Source organism: Pempheris klunzingeri, chromosome 13 (genome assembly GCF_042242105.1).
Source record: "Pempheris klunzingeri isolate RE-2024b chromosome 13, fPemKlu1.hap1, whole genome shotgun sequence".
Lineage (NCBI taxonomy): Eukaryota > Metazoa > Chordata > Actinopteri > Acropomatiformes > Pempheridae > Pempheris > Pempheris klunzingeri.
Window position 1 is genome coordinate 12496419 of NC_092024.1, and position 23088 is coordinate 12519506.

Below are 23088 nucleotides of genomic sequence, written 5' to 3' on the forward strand. Positions count from 1 at the left end.
GTATCGAAGTACAAACGCGTGTGAGATAGAGCTAGAGGGGGGGTGGGATGTCGGAGGTTTCTCCTCTGTGGAGAAACTTGTAAAGTTGGCGCCATTCCGCCTGTGACTAGTTAATTTACTAGTCACAGGAAGCACCACCCAGTTAACAGTAAAACAAGTTTATAATGTCACATGTTTAAATACATATAAAAATATTCTGCTTGGAATGATAATTTATGTCTGTTTATAGTTTTTTCTATGAAATAGTTCAATTACAGAGTTCTTTCTCACTGAAAAATCAATGCAAACAATGTTAATTTCACAAGTTTTACTACTAGAAAAAGACGTTTCCTGCCGAGGAGGTGCATGGGAGGTTTCAAGCTTTCACATCACACTTATTTAAGTTTCATATTGGATCCCAATTCATGATGATGATGTCACAAAATCCTGCTCTAATCTGGGAATTTTTTTGAAAAACAGCAACCATGACTTCATTTTCTAATGTGAATCAATTTCAGTTGGGATCTTTGAAATAGAAATCTTTGGGAGCCTCCTGATTAGTGTGCTATCTATCATCAAGGACCCAGACAACTGAAAGTGCGAAATCAATTGAATGCATGCAAGTAAAGCAGTATTTGTTCTCATTTATCCTTCAATTGGAGAACAAATTCTGTCATTTATCTCAACATAATAAAGTGGTTTTAATATAATTACTATTTCAGTGAGAAAAGCCAGTGGCTTGCCAACTCTCGAGGTCTCAGTGTGGTGATAAATCACAGGGTGGGCTGGGGGGGCCGATAATAGTAAAATGCTCAGAATGGCAGGAAATTAACATTTGATTGGCGCCCGTGCTCAATTAAAATGTAATTTCCACCTCTGGAAGGTGAAATCCAGCTGTGATATCCATTGAGAAGAAAAGTATCAGCAACCATTTAGCCCGAAATGTTGGTAAAAAAAAGAAAAAAAAACAACAACTTTGAATTATAATATATAATAGAATCAACCTAAAATAATCAATAAATCATGTTACATCTCTGTATCTATTCATTTACATTCACAGAGTTCCCAAAAGCATAAATTATATATTCATCAGGACATTCGATTTAATTCAGATACAATAAATCAGACTGATTAGGACTGATTCCCTTGCCTGCAAGTTATGATAATGGACTCTGGAAAAGATTTGATCTTGACAGTAAAACCACAGATGGAATTGTTCATTTTAAAGCTGTTATTCACTGAAGTGGCTTCAGTTGAAACCAACAAACAGACCAGGAAAAAACATCAAATGGAAATGAATGAAAGTAACCTTAGGCTGACCTCACCACCACCAGCAGGGACAGGGGACAGGTACCAAAGGCAGAAAACCTTTCCAACTGAGGCCCCTGCTCAACAGTAATGTTGATAGCTTCCACACAAGCCCAGTACTTTCCAGACTCCTTTTTTCCATGAACACTGGGGCTTGTGGGACTCAAAGGTAGACCAAGAAGGACTGCCCTTGCTCAGCATCCAGTGCCCTTTAAGGAAAACGCAGACACATGATTGTGAAGTGGATGGACACGCATAAGGATGCTGCCTGCTCCACGGTGCATGTGACACACCATAAGTGGCACAGTGTGAGGGAAGGTGAAGAGCCAGGCTGCCCCACATACTCTTTAGAGTATCACAAACATGTGTGGGTTAATCAGACCAGATGATCCAGTAACACTAACGGTCCTGTCCTTATCAGTTTCCAGATCCATCCAAGGAAAGAATCGTCCTTTGGCACATGGACAGAAAATGTGGCACAAGTAAAAATCACACCCAGATTCGAGTATAGACAGTTGTGATAAAAATGTAAATAGTAAAATTTTTCTGTGCAATAGAGGAAACCAGTGAAGCCAGTAAAGTTTTGCACAAAGATGTGTATGGTGGAAAATGAATAAAAAAATACAACAACAGTACAACAGTAATAGGGGAAAAATGGCCAAAATGACAGTTCACAACATGCAGCAGCTATTAATATGAAAAATGCCTGATACTCATGTAAATACCTATAGTGATAAATAATATCCTTATTCATCCAGAAGTAATCCCTCCTCACCTTCAAGAAAAATCTGGAACTATCAAAAGTCCGATACTCGTCCTCCAGTTCAGACATCTTCATTATCTTCACACGCTCTGTTTCCCTCAAGTAGTCCCGAATTCTATCCTGCATTACCACTTGCAGATACTCACTTGATGAATCACAAGAAGACACTGACTGGTTTTTGGGTTTATATTTTTAAATTAGTTTTATTTTTATGAATATTTAAGATGCGTACTGCTGATGAAAGATCATGGTTTGTCCCTTAATTGCTCAATTTCTCCTCTGCTCCCTTGTGGCCAAAAGTGAACTCATTGTGAAGAACCTTACTGCTGGAAATTTGACATTCAGCATTAATATTGATTTGGGGAAGATGGGGGCACAGACTATAGAGGATTATAATTCTTTTGCTCTTCTAATACATGTAATAACAATCAGCTCTTCTGCTCAACTGAGATGTCTGCTACAGGATAAATTTAAGCCAACACGAGTGACAATAAAGGAGAAATAACATCATAAATTGTGCTAGGATCACTATAAATTGACTATATAAAACCTCAGACACATTAGAAGTGTATTATAGTGATTCAATAGCAGATAAAAATACCAATAAATAGAGCAAGGTCATTATAAATTCACTATTTATTACCTGTAAGGCATTAAAGTCCCCAAGAGGACTATCATGGGAGATTATAAAGATTGTTCATCAGGGGTGATGCTGCCAGCCAAGCAATCATTCTTTTGTTTTTTTACAGTACTGAAGGTGACTCACGCGCACACGTTCTGTGTTCGGCGTGTGAGAGAGAGAGAAAAAGCAAACCTCTCTATTCTGAAGCACAGTGGACTGCAATGAAGCAGTAAGACAGCGCAGCAGTGGGACTCTACAGGCAGAGGACACAAACAGGTGCTGGACTGAAGAAGGCATTTAAAGTAATGCGTAAGTGACATCTCTCAGAGGTGTTCTGTCTTTTCACATCTACTTTTCTCAAAAATTCATCCACTCTGATAAATTTGTGTTGGATTATTTCTCAGAGAAGAAATGGTTATTTAATAATAACATGGAGGTGTATTTTTGGGTATTAAGGGCTTAGGATTTATAACAAAAAGCAGCTTTATGTGAATTACGTGCAGAACAATTTCTCACCGATCAGGTCAGGCCAGTGAGGCGACGACCTGATTCAACATGAGACAACTAACTATTCTTTTTTCTGATCATCTGTGTTGGACATGATTTAACCAGTCTTTGTTTGACAATTCTGATTATTTGGTGACAGAAATGCATTAACATTATGATAAATGTTGTGGTCAGGAAGTAATATGGCCAGAGAAGGTTTTTGATTCATAGATGAAAATGATATTTGGCATTTTGTTAATCTGACAGGATTGTAGATACTGTTTGTTATTCATGCGGATACAATGTAGATAAAGATTTTTTTTCATGAATGAAAGTGACAAACGAGGATACACTGCAGGAAAGAAAATGCCCCAAACATATTCTCTTTGAAGTTATTCACATCATCTTCATCTCGTCTTGCACATTTAAATTTGCAAGACGAGATGAGGCGTTAAAGCGCTTTTATTCTCTCCATTGTTGTCATGTAGTTTTCTTGAAAGAAGCAAAGCACAAAAACAGATAGCTTTTCCAAGCATCTGTTCAAAAATGTGGAATAAAAAAGAGTGCACATTTTTACACTCTTGCATAACATCTGATTGAATGATGAGTATTTCTTATTGCTCAGCAATAACTGGATCATTGACGTCAGTGTAGATTAATGTACAGCTGTTTCAGCAGATGTTCAGGGTGAGAACCATTGAGAATCAGACTCTAAAGATGTTATTTCTGCTGTATATGGAAACAGCCAAGAGAGGAATATGAGCCAAAAAGATGCTCACATTGGATTGAATGGATGACGGCTGGCTGATTGTGCAAACTAAAAATGTGGCAAAGATTTGGAGAGGCAGAGAGAAATGTGAGGGGAAAAGCACATTGTGAAGGGGAAATACAAAATGTTGTATTATTGTCAGGGGAACTTAATTATAATGAGACTGGTTGACGGAGAGTTTTGAAGATGGTCACTAAGTAGTCTGTCCAAATGTGACTCCTCAGTCTCCATCTTATCATGATATCAATGTGACTTTGTAGGCAATTATGATCACATTATGCATCAGGTTATTTAGAATGATCTCCCTGGTTTGTTATTCATTCTGGCTTCTGCAGCAATGGATTGGGAGAAGTCATCGAATCTATCCAGGGTGGACCCCTTTACTCCAGCCTCCTCTTCATCTCCATCCATGTCCGACTTTTCCTCCACCATCTCCTCCTCCTGCTGCAACTCCTCTCACCTTCACTTTGCAGCCTCCCCGTTCTCAGCCCCTTCCTTTTCTGGCCTGGATCTCCTGTTGGACCTGAAGCTCGTCTTCATCCCTCTCTACTCTGCCGTGGTTCTGGTCGCCTGTTCCGGCAACCTCCTGCTGCTCTTTCTCATCTGGCACAACAAGAAAAGACACAACACCACAAACTTCCTCATCAGCAACCTGGCGCTCGTCGACCTGGTCATGTGCATCTTCTGCGTCCCGCTGACTGCATCCTACGCTTTTGACCAGCGCGGATGGGTGTTTGGTCCCTACATGTGTCATTTTGTCACCGTCATGCAGTCTGCAGCTGTCTTTGCAGCCGTCCTGTCCCTCATGGCCATCGCTGTGGATCGTTACGTGGTTGTGGCTTATCCCATCCGCAAAAGAGCAGGGTGCCAGTTCTGCTGGGGTCTGGTGACCCTGATCTGGCTGTCTTCTCTGGCTTTATCCACACCTACAGCACTGCACACCGCCTACCTGGACCTGCGCGCTGCAGGGCTGCAGATGGCTGTGTGTGAGGAGTTTTGGGATGGCCAGGAGCGAGGCCGCCTCATCTACTCCTGCTTCATTCTCTTCTTCTCCTACTTTGTCCCACTGTCTGCTGTGTCTGTTTCCTACTGTGCTATATCCTATCAGCTGAAGAAGAGGACCACGTCAGGCTTGATGGCGTGTCCAGAGCTGAGATCTGGAAGGGCCACATGGAGCAGACGGAGAAGGAAGACCTTCTACCTGCTGCTGGTGTCCGTCCTCTGTTTTGCCTTCTCATGGCTCCCTTTACAGGTACAGATGAGTGGAGCATGAAAACATGAATAAATGAATTCTTAAAGGTTGTTAAATGATTGGGCATTTTCAGAATTGCTTTCTTGCTGAGAGACAGATAAGATGATCAACACAGGAGCCAGCAGCTAAAGAGACTAGCTTAGCACAAAGACTAGAAACTGTGGTAACACTTCACAATAACACTAACCTTATAAAGAGTTTATAAATTATTTATAATCAGGTTATTAAATTAACATCGTTTTCATACATTGATGCAGGCAGGCTACTACTCATTGATCTTACCACTGAGTTACTAACATTTTTAACTGGCAAAAGGGAGCCTTACCTTAATAAAGTTTAAAACACATCACTATCAAGGTAAACAAATTTGCTAAAACCTTCGATATTTATTTTTGACTATTTAGATATGCTGTCGGTGGTTAAATGCCGGTAACTTGTTAATAAATATCTGCCCAAGCTGACAGGTATAGACGCTGGCTGATAGAAAAAACTAAATAAGCAAAATAACCCATGAGATCTGACGACAGGACAGATGAATGCAGGATCTCTATTTGGCAAGCAACAGGTCAATGTTGGCCTCTTTAGGTAATGTTTTACAAGAGCTTTTTCATGATTTATTCAGTATCAAAAACCTGATCAGTCAACCAATTAAAACTATGAGGCAATTATATATTCTTTATGATGATATGGCCAGTCTATTTCTTGGCCGGCACAGTGACTTCAAGGAGTCTTGTAGTCAAAGTGAGGTTGCTCACAACCAACTGTACGCTCTGTAAAACCCCAAAGTATCATTTTTACACACAGCTTAACACGATAAAATGTGTTGATGCGTGAGCTTTAGAGGTGAATTTTGTCACAGTTGGTCACAACATCCAGACTGACTGTTTCCCTCTTTCCAGTCTTTGTGCTAAGCTAAGATAACTACTGCTGAGTGTAACTTATAATTACAGCACAGATATGAGGGTAGTGTCAATAAATATGCTTCACCTTACTCTCTGTGAGAAAGCAAATACTCTTCACACTGAAATGACTATACTGACCATATCTGTAGCTTTTAGCAGTGGAACTCCACTCAGCATCTCAGTGTGACACACGTGACCTGAAATGAATTTGAACCAAAAATTTAAAATCAGCAAAGTAATCTGTAATTTAAGATTTCAAGCGAGTGAATAAATGTGCTTCCCAAAATGTCAAACTCTTGATCTAAAACACCAAATTCTTACTGTTCATTCTTGAAATAATGGTGATTGGATGAATGTTTTGGATAACGTAGTTTAACTTTACAGGTGGTGAATCTGATCCGTGACCTGGACCCAGACTACTCCATTTTAGGGAAGAATTACGTGAACATCATTCAGGTGTCGAGTCACCTGTTCGCCATGAGCTCCACCTGCTACAACCCTTTTATTTACGCCTCATTGCACAACAAGTTCCTGTTTTACCTGTGCCACCACTTCTTGTCCTGGAGGAGAGGAAAAGGAAAGGATAAGGGTCAAGTGTCAAGCGTCCTGACAATGTCCCACAGAGTGCCGCGCCTTCACACCTCCACCACTGTGGCAGATTTACCAGGTCCTGTTGTAAGAAACACTGGTCCACAAGACAGCTACGCTTAGATTATTGTTGTTTCAGCTGAATAGGCGCAAGAACTTTATCCACTGACGTTTTCCGCAGCTCAAGTGGATAAAAATCTCAGAAATGTTGCAACATATCATCTTCACTCCAAATTTCGTGTGAGTGGTGTCACCCTGACAGACAGATTGAGCGAAAAGTGAATTTACACTGAAAAAACCCGGACTCACAAAAGTGGGGTTGCAAGGTTTTTCTACAGCGGGTCATGGTCACAAACAAAATCACACAACAGCTCTATCTGTTTGACTGAATGTATACAGATGTAAAAACATTAGTCTGCTTTAATTGAAAGGATTTATTGTGTAATGATTTATACTTTTAGCAAATGTAGGGATGCTTATGTCAGCAAAGTCTATTTAGCACATAAAGATATGCCATTGTGAGCTTAAAAATATAATTAAGACAGTGATTTTCGTCATCTGTGCAAAAATAAAGAATTTTACATGTAACGGTTGTACATATTGATATTCTGGTGAATGTCTAGGACTGTACATCGTCTTTGTTGCTTGTTTATGTGTATGATAACATGCTCTTCTATCTAAATGTTCATTTGTGATTTTTGTCCATTTTATCTGAATGTGTATTTATATGAGTAACAGTAGATCTATGTTGTTGTATGTCACTCAATAAACAGTTTATTCAAATCATCTTTCGATCTACTGTCATTTAAAGCGGTTAAAGAGATAAAATAGGAACAAAGAGTTTCTTTGATAATGAATGAATAATGTATTTCAGTTTGGCCTTGAGCCACTGAAAGCTTTTTCACACTCTGTCTGTGACATTTGACAAACACAGCGCAGTACGCTAAATCTGCAGCATGTTCAAATGTCAGCCTTTAGAAGGTGAGAGAAAGAAAAAGGCATCATCTGTGCTGTTCATTAGGATATGTGACACAGTGAAGAATGAATATACTTGAGAGACAATTTAATTATTAATTAAAGGACAGCGAAACAGGCAGCATAAAATACTTACCCAGTTATATTTAGAAAATCTGTGTTCATTCTCCTTAGCTACTTTATGCACTGACCTGACACCAAGTTGTTACATTAACATGAATATGACATTCTTCTGTATTTCTCTTTCAAGAGTTTGAATGGAGCCTTGGATGGAATATATTCTGCGGACATTATGCCACATTAAAGCCTGTATTTAAATCAAACAGCCTTAGAAAAGTCCTGAAGTCCCACATACTGAGCAAAGCCACGTAGACTAAGAGTAAAGTTGAAAAACAACAGTGTTAATCATCAACAAAAAGCATGTTTTGTGACAATTATTTTTATTATTATCATCATTATTTGATGGAAACTAACAGCCATTAAAAAGGAGATCTTTTGAAATGTCCTCCTATATAATCATAATGATGATGAGACAATGTTACTCCAGACATCATTAGAAATGTTTATGAGTTAAGAGCTGTCATTAATATGCACTTAAGTGCAATTAGCCATTATTTTAAGATAACAATTTTCCACAATATCACTTTTGCAATTATATCTGAATATAGCACTTTCAGATTATACAGAGCAGTATGTCCTACAGGAACATTAAATCAAACACAGTTCCTTTGTTCGTGTGCACAGATGTCACTTTATTTCATACTAAGTTAAAAAGCTGAGTGGTGTCTTAAAAAAAAAAAAAAAAAACTGAAACCAAAACCTAATGGGTCTAATCTTAATCTTTCTAAATGGCTCCTTTTCTTGGTCTCATTATCTCAGATTTTATCTCACAAAAAGCATCTGACAGGATGCTGCTTGTATTCCAGACACACAGAACACTTTTTTTAGACTGATTATAGAGTAAAAGTATAGTATAGTATAGATTCTAGCAACAGATGGTTAAAAGATCCACACTCTTCATATGACTCCCTAACAGAAGATAAGGGGAGACATGCTGAGCTTGAGGCGTGACTGTCCACATGAAATATACTGTACACACATCACACATCTACTCATGTATGCTGCTATACTCAGGTCTGATTGTGCTGTGGACACCCTTTATGAAAATGCAAATGAAAGCAGGCTTCACAGAGTCTCAACATGCAAATGTCAGTGGTCTTGATATAGTAAGTGCTGATAGTTATGTGTTGGAAAGATGATGGCCCTCTTTTATTCTGCAGCTGTTTGGATTCTTGTCCTGAACTCTATGCATTTGTAATGTTGAAAAACTCAACCGCACCGTCATGGGGCACGAGACAGAATAAAACACGAGCAGAAAAACAATCTAAATGAATTCTTCAAAGCCAATCTATGGTGCTGTTCTGATGTTTGCTATTGATGTCAATACAAAAAAAACAACAACCAGCAAGCAACAAACAAGACGATTGTGGGATAACCTTGCGGTGCATGTTGAGATGAAAAACAACAAAGCACAATTTACAGGCTTTGACTTGCTATTTGTTTTCTCACTAAACTCCCAAGGCTCCTCCTGTGGAGTCACAGCTTTACGTGGAAGGTGCACTGTAGGCAGAGGTTTATTAAAAAAAAAAAAAAAAAGAACCCAGAATAATTAGTGGGAGGTTTGCTGGAGCATGAAAATCCTGAATGCCAGATAAGTTACGGCTTTCATCTGCCTCCATGTGAAGAGGGTTTTGCAATGGACCAAAATGTTCTGAATAAAATCAGAAAGCATTGAGCTCTGGCTTATATTTATATTCATTACAATACAACAAACAGAATGTGTTGCAGCAGAGTAAACAGAACCAAACTTTCCAAGAAGTAAAGCCACTGTGGCTGTGATTGAGGTTATTTCTAGTGCGTATGGCCCTACAGAGGGCAGGAAAGGTTCAAAAGACGAGGGGAGAGGTGCAAAATTGGAATGAGTCAGTCCGTGGAAAGCCTTGCAGGTGTGTAATTTAAACACCTCAGGACATCTAAAATACACATGCTCTCAGAACAATTCGTGTAGCTAGCCGAGTTGACATTTGAAGCCATTTCATCACTGCTTCACACAGCTCTGACAAGTGGGAAAGCTTTTGTTGGAGAGGCATTGGGAGAAAGAGCGGTTTTTAAACTAGGGTAAATGGCTATTTTGGATTTTCTGCCTCAAAGCCACAAGAGGACCCTTCAACTGTCCCACTGACTCCAGTGCTGATTTAGTCTGGAGCAAAAACATAATGTGGGGACTTTTTAAACTGCCATTTTTAACTTAAAAATACTCATATAACATCTACATCTCTAGTTTCTATGATGCTTACAGTGAAAAAAAATTATGTTACCGACAGATGTCCTAACGATGACTCACAGTTTTACAGTTTCCACCCTCTCCTCCTTTTGAACTATTCATAACAACCAATCATCAGCTTATTGTAGCTCATAGTTTGGGATTCATCATGACAAAAAAAAAAAAAAAACTACCCAAGATCAGCATGACACAAATCAAAATTAGTTGAGCTATCCCACAATCTTTTCACACAGACTCCTCCTTGGCAAGTACCTCTGGGTAACAATCATTGGCTAAAAGGACCAAGAAATTTAAGCTAGCAGCAGGATCATAAAACACCCCCAGTGCACAATCATTGAGCATACACACAGGCACACCACTGCTAAATAACCCGTGAACTGAAGCAGCTGAACTTTCTGACTCTCATCTCATACATGCTTGCTGTTACTGATGCAAATGAGTTACTCGCTCCTGCTATTCGAAACCTCGTAACCTGATTGAGAGGTGCCAGAGGTCTTATACATATTCATCTGAGGCCTGATTATTGGAGTTAGATGATTTATGTCTCCAGGTGTCTCACACTCTTGTTTTTCCTGTCATAGTCTAAGCAGCTTAACAGATAAGTGGGATCGTAATCATATCAGGTGGAAAAAGATTATTTAATTACAAAAGTAGAAATAAAGGGGAAAGGCCTGAGGCAAAAAAAGAGAAAACACTGACTTTGATATAAGTAGATAGAAAATGTTTGTGTTTCCTCCTTAAGTAAGAGAATTGGTTGGTGATTGTTTTCAGCAGAAATGCAGATTTGACCTTCCTTTCATTGGTGACCATGTTACACTTATGGCAAGAAAAGGAGTCAGCACAGGAGGCTCAACACATTTCTAATTAAATTGTCCAAAAAGAATCAAACAGACGGTAAACATGTGGCTGACAGATGTGACTGAGAGCTGAGAGCTGGATGTTGTGATGATTGATTGACTGAACTAGTACAATCAGTTACACAAACAAACTAAATAAAGTTTGTACTGGGGATACAGCTTGCTAGAAGCCTTTAATCAATTAACATGAACAGCCTTTCTACTCCTGCAGTAACAATTTGAGTGCGGCATTACTTTGTCTCAGACAATATTTGACACACCAATTTTTGCATTAAATCCTGTAAAAGAAGTCAGTGCTCTGATCGCATCTGATCAAAACTATCAGACTTGGCAATCACACCACCATGTGGGTAACAACTATTACTACAGCTCTTAACCTGGAAAGAGGAATTGTTAAACGCAAACACATAATGAATCTCTCAAACACATGTTCAAACTCATATATTATTTATTACAATTAAATATCTTTCTTATATTACAGAGGTCCATTTGAAACCATACAAATAATCTGTGCTGTGATTAATATTTCCATGCAAAGAACAGGAACATAATTTCACATCAGAAGAAACCAAGTTTGGGTTTTTGTGCACCTGGGGATCAAATTAAATTCATGTTTCAATACCCCCTCCCTCTCTCTTTTTTTGGTGCAAACATTTCTTGGTGGTGATTCAAGATCAGACCAGTGTCATCTAGTAAAAATGAAAGGCATTTGGAAGGAGGGTAAAAACAAATTGTCTTTCTCGTGGTGGAAAATGCTTGGAATACGTATATGGGTTAATGGGAACAGGCACAGAGGACCAATTAAGACATAAGTATCACATATCTTGATTAAACATAATTAGTTTGCTGAGTGATTCCTAAGGCCATAATATGTACTGTGGGAGGTGTCTAACTTTGATCCAGAACACATGGGGGGATTTAAATTGAAGAAGCAAATCAAACCAAAAATTAAATTTACCCAATTCTTCTTTGATGTATTGTGCTGTGTGGGCTTTACTGCTGTAAATCTACCACCCATCAATATTTGATAAAATGCTTCAGTCAGTGGAGAAAGGTTTGATACAGACTGATAACCTTTGGTTTACTGAGAAAGGCAGATTGAAATGGGAGGCTCTGTTCCTTCCATTTTAGCCTAATTAACAATTGTGAAAATATTCATCTGAGGAGGCTTGTTTGAAAGTCAAATATTAATCCATTAATTTTAATAACCCATTGATTATAGTGAATTCTATTTTAGTAAATTAACACAGAAAATTAACCTACCTCACCCTTTGTACAGGGGGTTACGCAGAAGTAGGCAGGATGTGGGTATTTCTAAGTGACACTCCAACCAAAATCCATTTTATGACAACACCCTGCGATTGTAAGGTGGCTGTAAGTAGTTTGTAGGTTTCCCTTTCATGTAGGACAGCGCTTGCCATCAGCTTACAGACTAAAAGATTTAAACGTCTCAAACTCTCCTGCAGCATAATCCATTTCATCATTGTCCATCCATATGTTTAGCATTTTCAGCATGTCATCATTTGACTCAAATATGGCAAACTACTCCACCTCCGTGCTGAGCTATCAACCTCCTTGGCGCTCTGCCAGGAAGCTGCGCTTTGGCAAAATGTGGGAACATAATGAGCATACAGATGGACATTCAGATGGAAATTCATTGCAACTGACGGTTCAGCAGAGTTCAAGCTGAATGCAGGCGCTGTTCTTCGAGTTGTGTAAAATATGAAGCTGCAGGAGGTAACAGATATTAGCAAATTGTCTTTTTTAAACTGATTTTTATAGACAACTTGTTAATTAGCGAGCTTTAAAAAAGGTGCTGGTAGGTGGATTTTGGTGCCTTTTCCGAGAGAGGCCAGGCTAGGTGTTCCTCAAGCAGTCTTTATGCTAAGCTAGGCTAATCGGGTGCTAGCTGTAGCTTCATATGTAGCACACAGATATGAGAGTGGTCTCAATCCTCCTGTTAAACTTTCCACAGCAAAGCAAATAAGCGTATGTCTAGTACGTAGGTGTTGGGTGTTTGATGCTAAGGATCACTTTGAAACAAATTTAACTTTGATTTTTGTCAAAATAAAAAGTGTTGATCAAGGATCATTTTTGCCCTGCAGAACACATGAATGAAATGGACCTGAGATGCATCTCAAGGAATCAAGATCAGCACACTAAGAAGCTTCGCTACATCAGGCGGACATCGGTACACATTTCTAAATGAAAGGCTGGGAATGTTCTCTAAGGCAGCAAGATCAAGGGCACAGGCTAATGGCAAGGTAAGTTTAAATCATTGTAGCACTCGGCATTTAAAGGTGAAGAGGCAAAGCTTTATCATCCGAGGAGAAGTGAAAGGAGAACGACAGGGAGCTGGGAGAAGCCAAGCTACGTTTTGGTCCTGCAGGTTAAGCATCTCTGGTCACATATTAGCAGGTGTCCTTCAAACGGATCCCTCCAAATACTCCAAATGAGTCCTCAAATCTGCCTGGAGGACTTTAACATCTCAACACAACATTTAATAGGTTTGTATTGGGCAAGCAAGCTCAATCAGTCACAGAAATACTATTGCAAATGACTCACACACTTTTCATCTTAGACAGTGCAGCTAAGAAGGAGAGAAAGCTTCAACCTCCTTTCTAATCAGGAATGAAAGCCACTCATCTAAAACTCTATTCTTTAAAATTATCTTTTGAAAATAAATTATATTTTCTCAGTACAGAAATAAATACATATCTTCTCTCAAACATAGGAATGAATCATCGTCACAGATCTAAATGCTACACTGAATAGCCTACATTACTTATCATCTCATCGGTGAACAAACAAGAATATAAGTGACTAACTGATGCCATCTGCCATGAACAGACACACTCATCTGGATATATAAATGCAAATATACAGTTAGCTGACACAGGAGTCTAATCACACCTCTGGCAAACAGCTCTGAGACTGGAAAATATTCCTAAGCATTGGCATGACAAAAATCCCCTCAATGCTGAGCTCAGTGGACATCTTCACACCGTGAAATCGAACAAACTGAACTGTGCTTTCCTTACAGAGTGCAGTTCTGTACTAAATAATGAAAATCACTCACTCAGATATGAGTTTCCGATAACAAAACCTATTATTCTCTCAGATATTCATGAGAGATGCAGCAAAAAAAAAAAAAACTTCCACATTTTATTGTTTGCTGTGCATGTACTTGATCGGTGGTAATAAAGTTGGATTTGGACTGTTGACACTACTTCATAGACCTACCGGTCAATCACAGTTAAATGAAAATGGAAATTATAGAATACTTTAGAAATTGGGAAATAAACTAATTTGCTTTCTAGCCTGGTTCAGTCCATAGCCAGGCTAGCTGTTTCCTCTTTTCCACTTTTTATATTCTATAAATCTAAAGTCAAATCTGATTTAATCTTCAGCCACTCTCCTCTCAAGGACAGATGCAGTACGATATGCCTCAAATATTTCTTCAGCTGTGGTGCATCACTGAGACACGCTGCGTGTGTGATATTTGTCTGGCAGACAGTAACATGATTCACATGTAACATCAACCTCTCTGCATATCTACCAAATGTCACATTTCTAAGAGCTACAGTAGCATTTTCTACAGCAGAGTACGATCAGGTTCTTCACACAGCTGCTACGACACCAGAGAGCCATGTATGATAAAGACCACTTACACTGCCATATTAATTCTTACACAGTATGTCAGACCATCACTCCAACTAAATAAATGTGTGGCATATAAGTATGAACATGAGCTTTCAAAACAAAATGAGCTCATCTCTCACTCCTTCATTTTAAACCTCCAGTTCTTCTCACATAGGCAGCAGGTGGGTACGTAGCTAATTTAAGTCGTGGAGGATGAAACCAGAGTAAAATTATCTCACGTCCAATAGCATTACGTGCCATGCCCTGTCAGATGCTACTGCAGGTTCTTGAGGAGGCGTCCGTAACGGAAGTCGTAGACGTGTCGACAGAAAAACACAAGCTCTGGGTCGACGTCATCGGGCACACAGTGGTGGGTGGGCATGGCGTTGCCAACAATGGGTGGCACCATGAGGGAGGCGGCGCTGTTGCGTACGCCCTCCCTTCGGCGTTTTACCAAGGCACAAAATCTGGATACAGCACAAACACAGAACATCAAACTCAGTCGCCTTCAAAAAAAACATTCAGAGAAATGATTAAAAATGTTTCTTTGTAGCTTCAAACTGACTGAGAATCGAGAAAACCTGCCTGCTTTTATGTTAAGCATCATGCACCTTTTTTAGTTAATCCACTGGGTATGTGGGGCAGAGGTATGTAATCTTTCAAAAGGAGAAATATACTTCAAAGATTTCTATTAAAGCCAGCGCAAAATGTAAAAACACTTTCTTTCTTACCGGCAATACTGTGCCAATGTTAGGACATAACATTTGTCTTCGATACAGGCCACACTGTTCACATCCTGGTGACGAGACGCAAAGATCTCATTCTGGAGGAAGACAGTTGTGTTTTAGTCATGTGTTAGCTCCATTAGCTCTATTATCCACCGAGGCTCAACTTTAAACAATAGACCCCCTTAAGCCTGCCCACTAAACCTGTACATGTAAAGACAACATCTGTCTTCTTCATTGCACACGAGCACTTCTGCTCCACCTTCACTTCCAGATGCGAAGACAGAAGAAAGATGTTTCACTTCCTTCTGAGAGCCACAGCCCTGTTCTGCTTGCTGTTTGTTAGTGCGGCCGACAAATGACAGACTTCATGCCGTTTATTGTTTCTGGAGATTTAATAAAGTACAACGTGTTCCTCTGGGAGATTACTGACAAGAGAGAGGAAGCACGACCGAAGCTGCTCCTAAACATGTGTGTTTCTGCCTGTGCATTTCTGTTCGCTCATACACTCATACGTCTGTATGAAACACATTTTCAGTTACTGAATTTAGCCAAAATCTCAGAAATCTTCTCTGGAGCTGTAATGTTTCCATTTTGACGCAAACTCACAGAATACTAATAGGAATGCAAATGAAAGGCGAAAATGAAAATTATAGTGAATGGTAAATGGACTGTACTTGCATAGCACCTTTCTAGTCCTCTCGACCACTCAAAGCCCTTTTTATAGTAGTGCTACATTAAGATTGAACCAAACTAATCCTCATATTCTACAAAAAAGTTCACTTACTAGATGAGAGGAATTAAAATGTAAGAGCATAACTTCCTTATATCGAGACACCTTGGGCTGTATCTCAGAGATTATACACTGCGTTGATGTCACTGTGTATTTTTCTTGGTGCCACTAAATCTCATGGAAAGTCCAAAACCAAGAGTGCCTTAATTGGTTTCTCTTTTCCAACCCCCCCTATCCTGTCTGTGGCATTTAGCCACAAATATATAGTTTCATTTTGAGAGTAATTTAGGAAGCTGGGAACTTTGTCAATAAATAGTGTAAATAGGGAATTTCTTGGGAACTATTTACAGCCGTGGATTAATACATATTTGGAGCTCTGACAGAGAGTATTCCGGGCAGCAGGACAGTGTCTGTGGTATTGAATCAAAATGAACTACAGGGGCCATTTTCATGATAATAAAGGGATAATAAATGCAGCAATGTGGCTCATTGTGTTTTTGTAGGTTTTTTTTGGATAACAATAGAGGATAATGACACGGAGGGATAAGCTGTATCAAGCTCGGCACTGGCAAAACCTGTGAGTGGTATCATTTTTGGGTTTATGTCTTTCCATGGCAAAGAAAAATATAGAAAATTACTGTTTAAATTTGAGATATTTTGTCATTTTAAAGGTGAGTTTCACTCATCGTTATATTATTTTGAGCTGATTTGAACTCAGAAACCCCTTTAAAAGGATTTGTTTCTCACCTCACAATGTACACTGGGGTTGTGCCCCCCCTGTGTGTGTTCTGGACGGTAGTACCAAAACAAACTCATCATCAGCTCCCCTGAAGAGAAAACCACACAGACACACAGTTCAGTTCACTTCTCAGGCCAGTTATGACCGCAATAATCCAACTTGTAGTTTCCCTGTGTGCACCATGTGTCCTACCTGACTCTGGCTCTTCCCACAGAGATGAGATCTTGGCCACGTAAGGCAGAGACTTCTTCTTAGGTCCAGATTTCAGCAGAACAGTGTCTCTGACCCGAATCAAATCCCCGTCCCTCTGGACTCCCTCATAACACTTCCTCAGCACCAGAGCCTCCTCTCCCTGGGAACACAAAGCAGCAGGAAATACTGACTCCTCAAGTAGGCAGAAACTGATAAGCTGTGAGAGGCTGTGGAGTACAAAAGCGCCAGGATGTGATTTGTATTGAATGACTTCAGTGTCTCAACAGAAATGTGGACAGTCAGATGTTTGGATGAAACTCAAAAACAGTGCATAAGCGCTACTTCGACAGAGGTGCAGGTGTGATAAATCATCCTTAACTCTCTTGGGACAGTCAAGTTAAATTACATCATATTTAATTACAAGCTGCACCATCACGGCTGCGTCAGAAAGCACCAGCATGACTTTCTCTACGTACCACTGAGAAAACCTCCTTTTGAAAAGGCAGGCCAACTGGCCGCCAGCCATTGGTAGTTTTTTGGCGACCGTTCTTCGGCTGCTTGGCAACCGTTTGCCCTCCGACGCTGGCAGAGCCGAGCTTCTGCTTCTTGTTCCTGTCGAGAGGGCAGACAGTCGAGCTGATGGTGCCGGTGCCGGTGCCGCGTGCGCCAGACCTTGACCCGCTGGGCGGCTTGGCACTCTGTGGACACTCCTTCGCCACCTGCAGTGGAGCCTGCGGTTGGCTGGGGTCAGACAGCGGAGTCTGAATGTGGGGCACTGATTGGCCGGCTGGAGGCACAGCGGGAATGGGGCAGCCAGTGAGGGTTCTGGGGCTGGGGCAGATGGGGATAGAGGAGGGACTGTGATGGTCATTGAGGGTTGATGGGTAGTCATCTGAGGAAGGAACCGAAAAGAAAACATAATGAAGTAGAGTGACAGAGTGAAGCATGTACACAGTCCTTTAAGGACCAGCTACAGGGATCACCAACCTTTAACAAGGTTATATAATAGAGACATGAACGACACTCAGTTGTTATTAGTTCCGCTGAAGCAGCAGAAAAAACAAACAGAGCCTCAATTAAGGTCAATTATAGCCTTTAACAGAGCAGGCCCACACACACACACACACACAGATACAATAACTATCCCATAAAGCTGACAGTGAGAAACACTAACACTGTGTGGAATAACAGGAACAGGTTGTGCACACTCCCTTGACACAGTTGTGGTGATGACATTACCATGAATTTATACAGAATTTACTTCAGTGTGATCAGCAACCGCCATTTCCTCGGTTTCCTTGCTTTATATACTTACCACATTTCAGAGTGAAACACTGTACTTTTACTTACTCTGCTATGTTTATTTGACAGCTAAGGAAAACGGACTTTGCAAATTTTATCTGGAAAAACTTTGATAAATTCTAATGCAACTATTAGTGATTCATCAATCCAACAGTTTATACCGTAAAGTGGCTCGAAATAGCTCAACCTTAAGCAGCAGTACTTTGGCCAAAAGTGGTGACAGAGTAAGGCTGTACCAGACAGCCTCTGGCTGCACTGATTTCACAAGGGTGAGTTTGATTGCTTTTAAATTCACCTTTTGATGTCGAAAAGGAAGAATGTGCCATTTCTGCTGCTACAAAGTTTTGCTGTAAGTGAAGGATCTGAACACCCACACACATGTTTTCATTCCACTGGCTAATTACACCTGGACAGCAAAATGGCATCAGCTGTGTGTGTTTGTGTGTGTGTGTGTGTGTGTGTGTACCATGGGCCTTTTCACCATCAGACATTTTGGTGCTACAAGTGTTTCTAACAACATTAACAATGGGTCTGTTATATTCAAGTGCCCCAGTAAGTTATGACAGTGTGGCATTGAACCAGCATGAACAATACCAAGATAAGCAGCTAAATGGAATTCAGCCATCATTAATTTGATTAATTACACCTGAACTTTTCCTATTGAGGCATGTCAAAATGTATTCCATGAAAAAAAGCCAGTTTGTAAAACATAGACAAGAGAGAGAGAGAGAGAGGTGCAGCAGTACACTGGTGTGCATTCATGTGTAATTAGAGCTGTGTTTTTGAAGTCATGTTCAGGTGTTTATACCCACACAATCTCTCTCTCTCACACACACACACACACACACACACTAAGTGTTGTACAAAGAACATCACTTGAACACAATAACTAAAAACTGACACTAAAGTTCATACATATCGGCATATCGGCCCATTAGGTTTCCGCTGCACAGGCCTTATATTCACTGTCCAATGACTTGTATTCAAACTTTGACAAAAGAGGTCTTGCCCTTTATCTGGCATTTTCTGCTACTTCCTGTTCAAGTGACATTCCAAAATGGGAGATTAAAAATGCCTGACATAATAGCTATTCTCAGCACATTGTACTGCTTTGGCAGCCGGATTTGGGGCAGACACTGCGTACAAAATAACCTAATAACTAGTGTGCTCATGAATGTTTAATACTTAAACTTATTAGGAAATCCTATCGTCTTACTTAAGGGGTCACTGGTGGAACGCATAAAGTTGAGTTTCTTTGACATGTGGATTGCTACTCTGTCTGTGAAAATAGTTTCATTTCTTTTGTGGCTCTGCGGGGAGCTCTCTAGAGTCTGAGAAAACAATCCTGATAATGTCACCAAACAATAGTTAATAGCTGGAGTAACCTTTTAATCAACCTTCCATGATCTAAGACCTCAACCATCTAACAAAACTGTTTGTACATTGTTTTGATTTATTACCTGAGCTGAACCAAATTAGCCATTTTATCTGGACTCTTAGACTAGTCAAAGGGTCGCCCCACATCATTAGTTTTTCCTTGGAAGACCCATTTTTTTCGATAGCTTTCTTTACATTTTATGTTATAATGAATTTACATCATAACACTTTCAGCCTAAACTGGTAAATAAACTCTGTATCAGAAATAATAAAGTGGGTAAAATGATTTAAGCTGTTGTGACATGTGGCTGAAAAACCAAGTAAGTGGACCCTAAGTGGTATGAATTCTTTGTCAAAGTGCCATTTCCACACTGACACAGTAGCGATAAATGTGGTTATCCTTCGACCATTCAAAAATCAAAGAGATAATGGACATGCTAGAACTTTGCCTTCCTTACAACACTGACAACTTACTTGAGGAATACCTGACGGATACCTGTGCATTAACTCATCTTGTTGAATTCTTCAAAAAACAACTGGCTGACAAAGCGTAGACCTAGTAACGTCAATCTTTTGTCTGCTCACCTCTTTTTATGCGGTGGTTACATTTGGTGCAGTCTGTGGGGCTGAAGGAGCACCCTCCTCTGGCAATGGCTGGAATCACACTGGTATAGGAAGAGTAGCCGTTGATCCTGCAGGGCTCTCCGTAGCACGCCTCCATTGAGGTGCAGCAGTACACCGGATGGGAAATCCCTGAGGGCTGCGGACCAGTGCTGGGGAGCAGCTTGGGTCTCTTGCCGCTCCTTGGGCATAAAGAGAGGGGTGATATGGGAGAGGGGGTGGTGTCCGGGTGGCTGAAGTGGACATAGTAGCCAGGGAAACAGGTGTATGTGCGCGGGCTGATAGTTAAGGCTGCTGGGTGGGCGACGGAGTGAGGGGGCTGAAGATGGTGGTGATGATGATGATGGTGGTGATGGTGGTGGTGGAACACCTCGGACAGCGAGCCGTCTTCTGGGTCCTTGAAGGTCTTGTCATCCAGGAAGAGGGCCAATCTGTGACAGTACTCGACACACCTCTCCTGGGAGCAACAGTAGCAGGAAGACACCTCAGTCTCCACCTGCTCCTCTTTGATAGTTTTCAGGGAGAATCCAAGTGAGGAGCCACAATGGAGCGCACGTTTGAGACAATCCTGTCCCTCTGCTGCTGGGTCCAAAGCCTCACTTTTACACAAACTACAGCACCCCTGGATAGCAGAACCCAGCTGGGAATGAACTGGATCCTCTGTACCCTGTTTTCTGTGCTTTACTTGGTCCTCATGTTTGGGATGTGTTGTTCCTTTGGTCGGCGTTGTTCCTCCACACGCTGGCTTACTGCTTATATCATCCTGAGTCTTAGCTGCTGCTTCACTTCCTCTCCCCGGCTTGGACTCAGTCTTCTTTTGCCGTTTGGCTCCATATGTGGCACTGGTGAGTTTGAGCAGCGTCGCAGCAGTGAGGCCTGCTTGACGCCGAGGCGTTGGTGCAAACAAAGCCAACCAGTCGATGTTCTCGGCCTGAACTGCTGACTGCCTCGGTTTTTTCTGTCTTCCTTTAGGGTTGGCTTTCACTCCCGAAGGAACCTTTTTGGTTTTATGACTTTTATGTTCAGTTTTAGTGGGATTATCTGAGGCTGGATCTTCAGACGGCTGCCGTTTCTTTGCGAGACTTGACGTGAGAGAATCGTCTCGGTAGAGCAGCAAGCTGTTGACAGCCTCAGCATTGAGAGAGGCAATTCTCCGCCTGCGGGGCTCAAGGACAGATGCTGGCAACATGAGTAAGGCGTCAGATTGGTGGATTTTTGGTTCCAGTGCTTGCTGATTGGCTGTGGAAGTTTTCTTAAGTCCAGATTTGGTCCTTCTTTGAATGGAGCTGGAGTGCAGCTTCTTCTTGACTTTCACACTCTTTTGTTTCCGAGCCTTTGGTGCAGCCTTTTCGTTACCCACAACTCCTTTCTCCTCCAGACGGGTGAGCAGGACACAACAGTCCAGCGCATCTCCATCACCCACTGCCAGTCTCTTCTTTTTATGTCGACGTGACTCTTTCTTATCCTTCTTCTTTCCTTTCAGCTCATTCTTTCTCTCTTTCCTTTTTTTCACACCACCTCCTCTCTCCTTGCCTCCCTTCTCCTTCCGGGGCTTCCCGCACTTTACAGGCTGGCTACGCTGAGCTTTCACCATGATCTCAGAGTCCGCGAGCAGATCCACCACCTCTTCCTCATCCACAGGGTCCTACGATGGCGGGCTTCAGCTCAGAGAGACCCTTCAGTGAGCATCGTCATGGATAATCACCTGAGTCCATACACTCTCTGGGGAGACACAGATTAGACATTTATCTTTAAAGCTTCAGCTACACATACACTTCACTCTGGTATCTGGGAGTGACTTAATGCAACAGACAGGATCTTTTGATGCATAATTTAACAACCAATTTACTTAGTTTGCTGTCAATTTCCAGATCCCCAGAGAGTATGACCACTTAGACAACACCATACTTTATGTCACATTATGTTGAGGCTATATGCACTCCCATTTGTCAATTCTGTGTAGAGTTTGCTCTTGAAAAATTAACTAGTATGTTAATTTAAAGAAAATATAGTGCTTTTTCATCCTTTGCATCAATTCCTTGAACCCATGTTGTAGCACATTAATGACTCACACAATCCACCAGGAGCTCCACATCACAAGCAATCACCCACTCACTGCTAATACATAAAAGCACAGAGCAGAAACAGATGAGGCATTAAAGGTGATGTATTCAATCTATGATATGACGGATGCTTTTAGAAGTGATTTAGACCTATAATTCATAATTCCACACCGATTTAATTTTAGCCATAGCTACAGCCTGGAGCTGATCTCTGTCAGTGGTACCACGGTTTACCAAAGAGTTGTTAATTAGATTAAACGTGGAAAGACTGCAAAGACCATTTCACCTCGAAGGACTACATAGTTTAATTTCTACAAGGTCAAAGGGGAAGCTAACTATTTAAAATCACTTTGGGGTATAAAATTAGGGAATAACTCTCCAATATTTGGAGACACAAAAACAAACGGCATGATAAAATGACTCATGAATTGATCCTTATTCCACTGGTGGCAGAAACACTCGTCACACAATAGCCTCTTCAGTTTCCATGTCAACAAGCTGATACAGAGTACATCAAAGCATCTCCACGACTTAATAGTAAAAGATGCATAATAAGCTTTACGATCCTCTGCAGCTAAATGAGTCTTCCCACTCTCTTGACACACACAAAAAAAAACACCTCACTGAGGAAAAAGCTTTAAAGTTCCTGATGATTCAACTGGCAGTGACCTTTACGCAATGACACTCCTGCTTGCAGCATAAAGAGATGGATCATCCTTCTTGCTGCAGTCCTGAAACACAATTATGCCACTTGACCTCCAAGACCTAAGTCAACATGGGTCTTTTTTTATATTAAGTGACTCATGAGCTTTCACAATCACACACTCTCTCAGTAATGATCAAGTCCAA

The 23088-nt window shown here is 40.8% G+C and overlaps 2 protein-coding genes across 2 annotated transcripts; one reads left to right on the forward strand and one right to left on the reverse strand.

Moving 5' to 3' along the window:
• The first annotated feature begins 4264 nt into the window (after positions 1-4264).
• prlh2r (prolactin releasing hormone 2 receptor) lies at positions 4265-6792 on the forward strand. The gene is made up of 2 exons (XM_070842412.1): positions 4265-5179; positions 6466-6792. Exons 1-2 carry the CDS (start codon positions 4265-4267, stop codon positions 6790-6792), a joined length of 1242 nt encoding a protein of 413 aa, XP_070698513.1.
• A 4524-nt stretch (positions 6793-11316) lies between these two features.
• bahd1 (bromo adjacent homology domain containing 1) lies at positions 11317-21893 on the reverse strand. The gene is made up of 6 exons (XM_070842009.1): positions 20141-21893; positions 17353-17768; positions 16877-17036; positions 16693-16772; positions 15219-15310; positions 11317-14954 (listed from the first exon to the last, which is right to left on the reverse strand). Exons 1-6 carry the CDS (start codon positions 21768-21770, stop codon positions 14762-14764), a joined length of 2571 nt encoding a protein of 856 aa, XP_070698110.1. The 5' UTR covers positions 21771-21893; the 3' UTR covers positions 11317-14761.
• Positions 21894-23088: the final 1195 nt, after the last annotated feature.